Below are 13,429 nucleotides of genomic sequence, written 5' to 3'. Positions count from 1 at the left end.
AAAATTAATGATCTTTCTTCCATAAATTTTTCAGTGGGATAAGAGTCACTGACTAAATAGTTCTATTATCAGATCATGCCATACCTAAACTTAACATTTCATAAAAAGTACTTCCAATTTTTGCTAGATACATAGAATTATGAAATTCCAAGGCTAAAAAGAATTTAAAAGGTCATTTCTTTAATTTCCCTGCCTACAAGCATGATCCTACTCATATCACCAAAATTTTTATCTATTTTATTAAGCCCAAGAAACAAACTCCAAAATCTGCCTTTAGAAACCTACTCTAATACTTCTTTACATAATTTACATTCACTTAAATCTTTAAAACCAAAAAGACCAGAGTAAAATAGAAACATGGGTTTTGAACGCCCGCATGACCTACCTAGGTCTAATTCTGCTTAATCTAACTTCTAGCAGAATGACCTCGGGCAACAAGTACCCAAGCCTCATTTCTTGTCTATAAAGTGAGGTATTACTTCATCACTGAAATTTGTCTAAGGATTAAGTTAACAGGTACAGTCACAGTTATATTGCATGGTACCACAGCTAATGGTCAATAACTGCCATTTCCTCCTCTCTTAAAATCATTTATTTCCCAGCATTTTAGAGTCTAGTATGGAAAAAGCAGGTTAGTCAGATTAGCCCTCCTTTAGATAAAAATCGTAAAATCTTGTTTAAAAAAAAAAAAAGCAGCATACTTTTCCAAAATTCTGGAGAGTGACCAAAATGGAAGCAAAAACTTGAGTTTATCTATGAAAAAGTGAAACTATATCTGAGGAGATTTGCATGTTTGTAACTTTTTGTCTAAGACAGCAGTCTCAAATTTTTTTGCCTCAGGACTTCTTTACACTCTTAAAAAGTACTGAGTACCCCATCTAAGGAATTAAAAGAGATGTGGGGGAGGTTACAGCTCAGTGGTAGAGCGTGTGTTTAGCCTGCATGAGGTCCTGGGTTAAATCCCCAGTAAAATAGAAAATAGATTTAAAAAATAGATAAACAAACCTAAGTGCCTCCCCCTCAAAAAATAAAAATTAAAAAATTAAAATGAACAAATTGGACAAAAAGTTTTAAAAAATTAAAAAGGAAAAAGTATAAAATTTTAAATTCATTTAAAATGACAATGAACTTATAATATATTAAAATAAAAATTTAATATTTTCCAGAACAAAAAATATTAATGACAAGTGTAGTACTGTTTTACATTTTGTAAATCTCTTGGTTATATAGTTTTAAAAAGACAATTGGATTCTCATATCTGTGCCTTCATTCACTCTTTGCAATCCATTGTTCTCACTGAAGCATGTAAAGAAAAAAGACCTCACGTACATAAAGTATTTGGAAAAGGCAGGGCCTTGTCAACCCCTAAAAGACTCTCAGGGTTCAACAGACGTCCTCAGACCACATCATGAGAACTGCTGACCTAAGAGCAGTCTAATATGTGCACAACAAGGGGGTAAGCCCCAAAATTTACATATAAACTCTGCCCCAAATATTGGCTAGCTGCTAAATCATGTATGTGCAGTAGAGACTCCAGGGCACAATAACAAAGAAGAAACCTGAAAGATTTCAGCTGCTGTGACCTCTGAAATGAAAATGGAATTTTAATTCAATTAAGCAAACTGTTAGAACAACAACAAAAAACCCTTTAGGAACACAAAAGAATCTAGTCCATACTTCACTCAAAATACAAGCACAAAATTAAGAAATTGCTGGATACACACACACAATTAAAAAAAAAAACACACAAGAAAATGTGACATATACTTAAGAGAATGCAATAAACAGAATCCAACCTCAAAACCTAGATGTTGCAATTGGAGGACAAAAGGAAAATATTTTCAAAATAACTTAAAGATGATCAATCACAGAGAACCGGAAATTGTAAAAAAGAACCAAATATATATTCTAGACCTAAAAACTACAGTAACTGAATTGAAATATATATTAGGTAGCTTTAACAGCAAATTGGAGACAGAAGAATAAAGAGTAAATGAACTCAAAGATAAATCCAGAGAAATCATCTGAGAGAAAAAAAGACTGAAGACAGCAGAGCCTAAGAGACCTGTGAGGCAGTATCAAGAGGTCAAGTATAACTTAAATCAGAGAGAAAAAAGAGAATAGGAAAGAAATACATTTTTAAAATAATGTCCAAAAATTCCCCAATTCGGTGAAATTTCAAAATTTACATATTCAGTATTAATAAAACTAAGCAGGAAAAATACAAAGAAAATACATCTATGTGCATAGTTAGATGGCTTAAAAAGATTTAAAAAAAAAAAAAAAACTTCAAAGTAGCCTGAAGAAAAAAACACAAAACTAGAACAAAAATATGACTGACACCTAACTTCCCGTTAGAAATTATAGAGAACTGAAGACAATGGAACTGTATCTTTAAGAACTGTGGTTGGGGGGGGAGGGGCTTTCAAGTTAGAATTCCTCAGGAAAACTATTCAAAAACAAGGTAAAACAAAGCTACTTTTAGATAAAGAAAAACAGAATCTTTAGCCAACAGTATGGCAATTCTTCAAAAAACAGAATTAGTATATGATGCAGCAGTTCCACTTCTGGGTATATATCTAAAAGAATTGAAAGCAAGGACTCAAACAAATATTCATACACCCATGTTCACAGCAGCATTATTCACAACAGCCAGAGAGAAGAAATAACCCAAGTATGACAGAAGAATGAATGGATAAGCAAAATGTGGTATATACATATAATGGAATATTATTCAGTCTTAAAAAATAAATGAAACTCTAACACATTCTACCACATGGATGAGCTCTGAAGATACACTAATTATTCTAGATCAAACCAGGTAGACACAAAAGGACAAATACTGTATGATCCCAATTACATGAGGGACTTAAATAAGTGAACGCATAGAAAAAGAAGAAGAATAGTGGTTACCAGGGGCTTGGGGTTGTGGAAGGGAGAGGGAGTTTCAGTTTGGGTTGGTGCAAATTTGAACAATGTAAAAATACTTAATGCCACTGAATTTTATGTTCAAAAATGGTTAAAATGGTAAATCTTATGTACAAATCTTCCTTGACTTATGATGGAGTTATGGCCCAATAAACCCATTATTAGTTCAAAATAGCTTCAGTTGACATTAATACACCTAACCTATCTAATATTATAGCTTAGCCTAGCCTACCTTAAATGAGCTCAGAACACTTAGCATACAGTTAGATAAAATCATCTAACACAAAGCCTATTTCATAATGAAATGTTGAATAGCTCATATAATTTACTGAATGCTATACCAAAAGTGAAAAATAGAAATGGTTGTATGGGTACATAATGGTTTTAAGTGTATCAGTCACTTACCCTCATGACTGAATGCTTTACTGGGAGCTGCACCTTGCTGCCCAGCATCACAAGAGAGTACTGTACTGCATACGACTAGCCCGGGAAAATATCAAAATTCAAAATTTGAAGTACGATTTCTAGTGCATGTGTACGGCTTTTGCACCATACCCATCAAAAAATCCTTAGTCAAACCATCTTAAGTTAGAGACCATCTGCATATTTTACCACTATAAAAAATTAACCAACATAATTAACCATATTCAGAGAATAAAGAAAAACCATATGATTTTATTTCAATAGGTACAGAACAAGATTTGAAATAATTATACTCATAACTTAAAAAAACTTTCAGCTAATTAAGAAAAGGATTTGTCAGTGTTATAAAGGACACCTATGAAAAACCTACATACAATTCTTAGTATTGATGTACTGAATGTTTCCCCCCTAAAACTGGGAAGAAGCCAAGGGTGTCTATTCAACAATTCTATTCCAAATTTTACTGAAGGTCCTGGTTAGTGCAATAAAAAGAAATGAAAGGTACAAAATTGGAAAAGAAGTAAAACTGTCCCTATTTGCAGACAACATGACTAGGAATGTACAAAATGCAAAAGAATTAACAAAAAGATTATCTTTACATTTAACCAGGTCTCAAGATACAAAATCAACATATAAAATTTTACTGTATATCTATGCACTAGCAACAAACTATTGAAAAATAAAATTAAAAAGCAATTCAATTTACAACTGCATCATACAACATAAAATACTCAGTAATTCATTTAACAAAAGATATTCAAGACCTCACCAAAAATTACAAAACACTGCTGAGATAAAGATGATTTAATAAGTGGAGAGATGTATCATGTTCATGAATGGAAGCTTCAAGACTGTCAAAATGTTACATCTCAACACAATCCCAATCACAATCCCAGCATAATCATAATCCTTTTAATATAAACTGACAAGCTCATTCTAAAATTCCTAATGGAAACATGAAGGTCTTAGAATAGATAAAATTTCAGAAAACAAAAACTAGAGAATTTACATTAAGTCCAGGACTTACTCTAAAGCTATGTAGTAGTTCTCAGCTGCAGGCAATTTTGCAGCTCGAAACATTTAGCCATGTCTAGATACATTTCTGGTTTTCACCACTGGGAGGGTGCTACAGGCCTCTAGCAGATAGAAGACAGGGATTCTACTAAAACTGTCACACTTGAGACAGCCCCACAACAACCTGGCCCAAAATTTCAATAGTGCCAAAGTGGGGAAATCCTGAACTACAGTAGTCAAGACAATGTGGTACTGACATCAGGATTTCAATTAGATTAAAGAAACAGAATGCAGATTCCAGAAGGTGATCCCCCTAGGTCAACTGTCCAACAAAGGCTACAAAGCAATCCAGTGCAGGAAGGAATGTTTTCAACAGAAGGTTTTACAACAAGATATCCGTATGTAAAAAACTAAACTATGATCCCACCTGACACCATACACAGCATTAGTTCAAGATGGGTTATACACCTAAATAAAAGCTAAAATGATACATTCTAGAAGAAAACACAATATTTTCACAACCTTGCAAAGCTACTACCTGTGAAAAGACTTAAAGTAGAATATATAAAGGAACTAAAAGACTCCTACAACTCAATTTAAAAACTCAACTCAATTTAAAACAGACAAAAAACTTGAACAGAAATTTCAAAAAAGACCACACACAAATGGCTAATAAGTTCATGAAAAAAGTGGTCAGTATCAATATTTATCACGAAAATACAAACTAAAACCAGAAAGAAAAATACAACTAATTCCACGAACTACATACCCATTAGGAGGACTAAACTTTACAAGAATCAACCAATTTTTGGTGAGGATATGAAATTACGTAAACTCACATATTGCTGGTGGTTAGGTAAAATGTTATAAAAGCGTTAGCAGTTTCTCATAAAGTTAAGCATAGACTTAGCCTATGACTCAGTAATTCCACTCCTACATATTTACCCAATAGAAACAAAATTATATGCCTACAAAAGGCCTTATATAAGAATGTTGTTTTATTCATAATAGTGATACATCTGTCAACAAGTGACACATTGTGGTATATTCATACAATAGACTATTACTGAGAGATTAAAAACACTGATACACGCAACAACCTAGAATAATCTCATGTAAAAAAAAAAAGCCAGGCACAAAAAGTATGTACCGTATGATCCCAGTGTATGCATCTGTAGAACGGGTGAAAGTAATCTATGGTTTAAAAGAAAAAAAGAACAGCAGATGCCTTGGTGGTGTGGGGGAGGGGGTAGGGAGGCAAGGGGAGGCAAGAGTGAGGAGCTTGAGAATTTGAGGATCCAGTGGAAAGGTTCACTAGGGATATTTCTGGGCTGAAAGAAATGTCCAGTATCTTGAATGAGGAGTCTTACATGTTGTAAATATTTATCAAAATTAAGCAGTTAAGTTTTGTGCATGATGTGTATTTTATTAAAAAACTATTTTAAAAAACCTAGTAGGGGTGGGGATGAGAGAGGTAATATTAAAATAAGAAAAAGAACAATTGAAACTGGGTGACAGGCACATGATGGTTCATTATACTATTTTTGTTTACCTCATATATGGTTGAAATTTTCCTTAATTAAAGGTATTTTAAAAATAATTTCTCTTAATTCCCCTTCAGTGGACAAAGAGACTTGGTAATTACCGTCCTTCACACAAATTAGAATCTCTTATTAAGGTATTCTCTAAATTTTCTTTTTTATGCTGAGTAATCCATCCTTCATACTTTCTTTCATCTTATTCATCACAGTTACAGCTCACCTTGAAATCTGTTCATATTTTCTATGTCTGATTTATTTACTACTCCCTGTAGGGAGAAAAGGGTTGAGAACACTCCTTTTGCCCTTCCTACCTGCCTGGCGGTATGCTACCTACTTTGAATACACTACCCAACTTAAATCCCAAAATTGAACTTAGCATCTAGAATTCTCTCCTGAGAATTTATGTGAAATGGCAAACATGGATCTTATCTTGTTAACTATTTCTTCAGACCTGGCACATAAAGGGTACCCAGAGAATATTGTAAATCAAAGAATTAAGGAATGTAATATCAGAGCTCACGACTACTCACTTCAGCTCTCTTTTTTGATAGTACAAATCATTTCCAACTCTAGTTATACCCAACTTGTTTTGCCTTTAATCTTACTAGCATCTGTATCAATTGTAATTGTATATTTGTTTCAAGTAGAATAGAATATGTGTTTGAGAACTTCACGTTTTCTCTTTATTCAAAAATGCAATCATAAAATATTTTAACATAGTAAATCAATTTATTCTATATATTTCATTGTATCTTTAAATGATGTGATTTCTATATGTTACTTTTTCTGATCTTATTCATATGGATAAAGAAAATCATAATGCTTTGAGCCTCAAATTCTGTTAACATCACCATAAAGCTAAAAAACCCTAGCAAATATTGAGAACTGAGAGTTCTTTACAGAGTGGTAAAGTCCAGTTAATAATAGACTTATAATAAAAACAATGATCAATTTTACTTGAAAAGAATTATCTAACAAGCAAAGCATCTCTACAAGCCTAAATCAACTCATTAGTTCCCTTCAGTGAAATACATAAAATCTACGTCTGTTCTCAGAGCACACGCTTCAGTAAACATTTAAAGTACGGTTTACGAGCAAAACCATCAATATCCTAGATTAGGATTAGTTCTGCCCCAATTTTGAATAATTTTTTCACTCTTAAATATCCTCAAAACATCCACAAAGTTAAAATAAAAGAAGAGGAGGGAACAAACAGTAGTAGTATCATAAAATACAAAAACTGAATAAAATAACTACTAACAACAACAAATCTTGTTAAAACCAAGATTTTTCCTCATTAGTTAAGCAGAATACTCTACCTAAGAATTTGGTAGTTGCAATTCTTCTCTGATGAAAAAAATTTGAAAAACAACTTTCCAACATTCTAAGAGAGAAAGCAAGAGAGAAGTAAACAGCCAAAGAAACAAATAAAATCACCCACAAAGAATGACATTATACATATAAAATTTTATTATTTAAAAAAAGTTCACAAATATCTTACAAATAGTTTGCCAGAGATTCAAATCCAAGTTCTTCCAGATGCAATTTTATGTTCATAGATTATACATAACTTTAAAAAACATTTACTTCAAATTTATCAAATGCAGACTTAAAAATGGAAGTTTCAAAATTTAGAAACACCAGCAAATAGGTCTGACCTTTTCAAGTGGCTTTCCCAAAGAGTTTCCAATCAGTTTCCAGTCATTCAAGACTTCTTCAACTTTGGATATAAACCTAGGAAGGAGAAAAAAAAAAAACTTTCTAAATATATAACCACATTTTTCTCATTGTTATACAAATTCTTTAGAAGATTTTTTTAATTTTAGCACCTTTATCAGAGAAGGCTCAGTAAGTTTAGTACTGTTAGTCTAATTCATGGATGTAGAATAAAAATGGAAATAATCTCTAGTCCAAGAATTCTCAGATTTTTATTTTTTTAAAGCCTACGGCTTACCCAACAACTCATTCTGAATTCTGTAAAGTAAATCTCTCTGTATTGAAATGAATATAATAAATTTGGAAAAGAAGTAAAAACTAATAGACAAATATTATTAAATTACAAAACTGATAATCTCTTCACTACCCTCAAAGTAACTGATTTAAATTAACTTTTCCTTTAAAGATATTTATGAATTCCTTGATCTGCCTCCTCCTCCCCTCAAAAGAAAACATTATTTGGGAACTTTGCCCATTAAAATAAAACAAGTTTTAAGGGACAGCTGGCAAGAAACTGAAAGTAGATTTCTCATCTTTAAGGAATAAACAGCAGATTTTTAAACTATCCACCACCTGAACTTTAAATCTAATGATCAAGTAGAGCCATTAAAGAGAAAGAACTGGGACTAGCAACATGTTCAACATCAGCAGATAAAAACTGTCGAATCTCAGTGGTAGTTTAAATACATATTAAAAGACACTTTCAGATGATCTGTTATTATTCTAAGAAGCTGACTTCTTATACAGTTTAAGCATGATGCAAATCTAACAGCAACATTGCTCTCCTAAAACATCTACATAGTGCAGAGTACTAGAGTTAACTCTATTCAAAATTTATTCAAAAACATCAGGTTTTTCCCTTCAGTAACAGCATAAATTAATATTTACACTTTTGTTGTAACGATAGTAATGAGCAATGATAAATCAGTTTTTATGATTCAACTGAACCTTCTAATTAATTCCCTCTTTAAAATTAAAAGATATTAATTAATACAGTATTTGGGGAAGTTCAGCCAAATGGCAATTATCAGTCTTTATGAGTGCTCCACAAATAACACGTTTACAAAAAAAGAAATAAAAATTTTAAATGCATACATCTGTGAGCAAAAATGTCAATGTGAAATGTACATTACATTTATAAAGGTAAAGAACTGGAAACTATCTTAAAGTCCAACTGCAGCAATGAGTCCTAAATTAACAGTATATCCATTCAATGGACTAATATACATCCATTAAAAATGTTTTGAAGATCATTTGAAGAAATAAGAAAATGTCCGTATGTTAAATGGAAGCTATAGAAATAAGCATTAATATAGTTTAATACAGAAAGTTTATAATACACAGATAAGAAGGAATTTTCTCAATATTAACAGTAGCTGTCTCCTGGTGGTAGGATTACAGGTGATTTTCTTTAATCCTATACTAAGGTATTATTATAATAAAAATAATTTAAATATAGCTCTAATAAAAGGAATATCTTAAAATACTTATTGTTTGAATTCTATCAGTACTAATACGACAAAAACTGGACTCTATCCTGCAAGTATTGAGATTTGACTAGAAAAACTTAGCAACTTTATCCCTGAAACCTCTCCAAATCTCACCTAAGGGTCATTTCCTCTGATTCCTCACTATATTAGGTTCTTTTCTTACATGCTCTTAAAAGACCAGGTTTTTTCCCCTTAACTCTTACTACAATTGTACTTACAGACTCATTTGTACTATTATTTGATTCACGTCTGTCTCTTCCATTAGACTGTAAAGTAAGAGCTGGAACCATCTGTTTTCACTTACCACCACAGCCCTAAAGCCCTGCATTGTGCTTGACACGTGGGCACTCAGTATTTTTTTAATGGATAAATGACAGAGTTACGGGCATCTATTTAGTCCTTTCAGTAATTGTTCATATGGCTCCTAATATACTGACAAGAACTTTCATTCAACATTAAACTAAAGGTTTAAAAGACTCCAAAGTCTTAACATTTTCTCACAAACTATAAACACTAGTTTCACTACAGAAACTAAGGGAAAGTAATCATTTTTCCATTAAATAGTATTTCCTGATCCCATCCTCCAAGATTCCAGTTCATTTTCTAATTACCTTCAGGACATTACGTTGTTATTTCCAATTCAACAGGTCTGAAACTACTTTTCTGACTTTGCCACTTCCTTATCTTCATTCTTTCAGGCAAGAAACTGCAGTTCCATGTTTGATTTTCTTTTTTACTCTTATATTTCATCAAGCATAGCTACTCATTTGAAATGTCTTACAACCTTCCCTTTATCCTTTCTCTCCAGTCTCCAAATCACCAGCCTAATCAAAGTAGCTCACTCACTCACCTTCAGTTTACCAAATCTCCTGAAACAACTCTCATCATATCACTTTGCCACTCTAAAATCAAGGATCTCTCTCTACTTGTTCTTTAATGGTTCTCAAGTGTGGTCACCTGACCAGCAGTATCAGCATCACCTGGGAACTTGTTGGAAAAGCAAATTTCTGACTCCACCTCAGACATACACAATCATAAACTATAATTCCGATGCACACTAAAGTTTGAGAATCACTGGTATTAAAGCACCAAATCTAGATTCCTTTACTTAGCTTTGGACAATGTCTAAAACCTGGTCCTTCCTTCCTTAATAATCTTATTTACTTCCCTTCAACAGACAGCCTGCACTCCAGTTTCATTAAGTCCCAAAGGTTTTCACCTGTCTCTGCTCAGTCAGGACCGCCTCATATTTAACCAACTATTTCCCAGTTTTTAGACCCAGCACATCATCTTTTCTATGAAAATACCTCCAACAATTAAAATCCACAACAGTATCATCCTTAAACTACTATTTTTATAGTTAGTACTGCTTGGTTTACAATTTAACTACCTGCTGTTTTGTTTGTTTTTTTAAATACACGGACCAAGGGTTTTGTTTTGCTTTTGTTCTTTTCTGTTGGTATAGTTGTGAACACACAGCACCTGCTCAATAAAGCCTTGCCAGTGTGGTTATGTCTTACTGACTCTGGGGGGTGTGCGGGGAGTACCACAGGTCAAACTAGTATTTCAGCAGGGATCTTTTACATTATCCTATGCCGTCTAATTACAGGGCATCCACAACCAGGTGGATTTCTTCTCCTGATCAGAAAGATTACAAAATGTTGCAACAAGCTAACTACTGACCTCAACACCCAGAAAACTGAAGTGTCTCTGCGACATCGAACTAGTAACTTCTCGATCTTAACTGTCACTCCAACACAAACTTGGCTTTCAACAAATTTCAGTGATGCAACAGTTTCACTCAGCTGTTCAATGGAGTCTAATGGCACAGGAAGCCTGGGCACATTACCCACTGAAACGGAACAACTTGAATCAAAGCGTTCCAAAGCCATACGCAATTTTAAAAGGTTATTCCAAAAGACAGGATAGAGATGGTGGGAGTGTGGCAGATGGACAACCACCAGGACTCTGAAGAAAAGGCCTCCTCCTGAAAAGGATGTAGATGGGAAGGAGGGGACGCAAAGGCAGCTGCTAAGTTTATTGCTTACAATAACAAAATGAGTTAAAAAGGACAGGAAAACAGGAACGGAAGTGGTAGGCTCGGAAACTGCTGCTGCGGGTGGGCTACAACTAGAGAAGCAAAGGTCTAAGGAAAGTGATCTGAGAGTAGAGAAATCAAAACTTCTTCCGAGAGCCGGAATCTCCGGGGTTTCACTGCCGGAGGCGGGCCGGGGCTTGTCAGACGCGAGACGCGGAAGAAGCTTGCGGCTGACCAGAGAAGGGAGACCCGGGTACTCAGAGGTCTTACTTTTCCCGCAAAGTGGCGTCACCTGTAGCCTTACGTTAGGGAAGGAGAAGGGGAGACACCGGGGCCCAAAGTGATAAGACTCGCTCACCTTTCCCATTCGGAGGCTGTGGTGAAGTCCGTGATTTCAAATACCTCGGACTCGGGCTGTGGGAAGTGAAAAGTAAGAAAGTGAGCTCCGAGGCGCTGACGCGAAGGAGCGGACTTAGAGAGACGGAGATAGGTAGAGAGCAAACACCTCACCTCACTGTCGGCCGCCATCTTGTGGAACGCCGACGCGAGCGTGAGGGCTGCCGGGAGGATGAGCTGGAAGGCGAGGGGAGGGGATGAAGGAGAGCGGAGATCCGGCGTGGGCGGGGCTTGGGCGGGGCCTCCTTGAAGCCCCGCCCTCGGAGGCACGGCCACCTTTTAGTGCCGCTTGGAAAAGTCTTCTTGGTTTGAAATCATTAGTCTTTGGTTTTGTGTTTTGTGCTTCTTTTTTTTTTTTTTTTTTTTTTATGTTTTTGTTCCTGGGAAGGAAGAACTTACTCTGCCCTCAACTCCCCCTTCTCTGGCTGTTTTAACAAAATCTGAAATTTTCCTGTAGAGTAATGAATTCTGGAAAGGAACAAAAGCAAGGAAATAAGACCCTAGACTCATGTGGATACGATTGTATTAAAAAACCTAAAGCACACTGGTTTGGTTTTGTTTATTTTTATTGACCCTCTATTGATTGATTGCAAAGTACTAAGCTAGGTGCTATCATATCCACTCTCCCTCACCCCCCACCCCTCAAAGAACTTACGCAGTTTGGGGAAGTCGTGAAATAAAATCATTATGCTAGTTGTCTGGTTTCTGGGAAGAGCAACATTCTGTTCAATGAACACTTCACTTTTTAAGTCCTTGAGGAACAGAAAGGGTACCAGTGAGCAGTTAATAATTTTATCTCACACCTACAGAAATATTTACAGAGAAAACCATACCATGTCCAGGATTTGCTTCAAAATAATGGGAGTGGGAAGTAGATAGGGCTAGAATTAAAACAAGATTAGCAATGAGGGAATAATTTTTTAAGCCGGTAATGGGTACATATGTATTCGTACTAATCTTTCTACTTCTGTTAGGTCTGAAAATTTTCATAATTAGAAGTTTTCTTAAAAGTTAAATCTTGGTGGGGCAGTATAACTCAAGTGGTAGAGCGCAGGTTTAGCATACATGAGTCCCTGGCTTCAATCCCCAGTACCTCTATCGGAAAAAAATTAAATCTCATTTAATGATTTTTTTTTTTTTTTGCAATTCACAAGTAGGAATTTGGCAGCAGAGGACTCAGAAAAACAACTTCAGCAATCTTTTAAAAATTAATCTTATAATAAGAGAGAGATTAAAAAATTTGGTGGAGTTGATGGTACAGATGAGGAAGCTACTATCAGAAGAATTTTGACAACAGATAGTTACTGCCAGTGATAACTCTATCTCTCGATATTCCTTCTAGTTTCTGTCCACTACACTAGTAGGAGCTGGAGGTTACTACTGCAGCAATCTCTGCCAAGAGGTCTCAACTTTGACCTTCATTCATTTATTAAACACCTACTATAAGCCAATCACTATGCTAGGCTCCTGGGAAATGAAAATAGATTGCAGATATGGTCCCTGACTTCAAGGAACTCAAGATCTAGTAGGGAAGCTGGAAATTTGCTCCACAAACAGAAAGAAGAGGTGCTACATTTATCAGTATCACTGTTAGCAATGTGGAGGTCAGTGGTGACCTTGACAAGAAGAATCTTGGAAGACAGCTGAAGGATAAGATGGAGGGAACCAGGTTGGGGGCAGGGAAGGCTTCTAAGCATATCCAGAGGCCTAAGGGTAGGAGACTCTGACCTATCTAATGAATTGAAGGAAGACATCTGGAGCACAGTAGTTGCAGTGAAGTTGGGGAGGTAGGCATGGGCCAGACCACATAGGGCCTCCTATATGACCGTTATGTGAAGCACAATGGAAATCACTCAAATGTTTTAAGCAAGCGAGTAATGTGA

At 35.1% G+C, this 13,429-nt stretch overlaps 1 protein-coding gene across 1 annotated transcript in view; it reads right to left on the bottom strand.

The window, feature by feature from the left end:
• RAB3GAP1 (RAB3 GTPase activating protein catalytic subunit 1) overlaps positions 1–11,743 on the bottom strand; it is a 94,887-nt gene extending 83,144 nt beyond the window's left edge. The window contains 3 exon segments of the mRNA XM_006186775.3: positions 7,565–7,640; positions 11,509–11,564; positions 11,661–11,743. Coding sequence (XP_006186837.1) covers positions 7,565–7,640; positions 11,509–11,564; positions 11,661–11,678 — 150 coding nt within the window. The 5' untranslated portion in view covers positions 11,679–11,743.
• Between the last annotated feature and the right edge of the window lie 1,686 nt (positions 11,744–13,429).

The sequence above is a fragment of the Camelus ferus genome, chromosome 5 (assembly GCF_009834535.1).
Source record: "Camelus ferus isolate YT-003-E chromosome 5, BCGSAC_Cfer_1.0, whole genome shotgun sequence".
NCBI lineage: Eukaryota > Metazoa > Chordata > Mammalia > Artiodactyla > Camelidae > Camelus > Camelus ferus.
The sequence above is the reverse complement of the archived record's forward strand: the minus strand, read 5'-3'. Positions and strand labels throughout refer to the sequence as shown.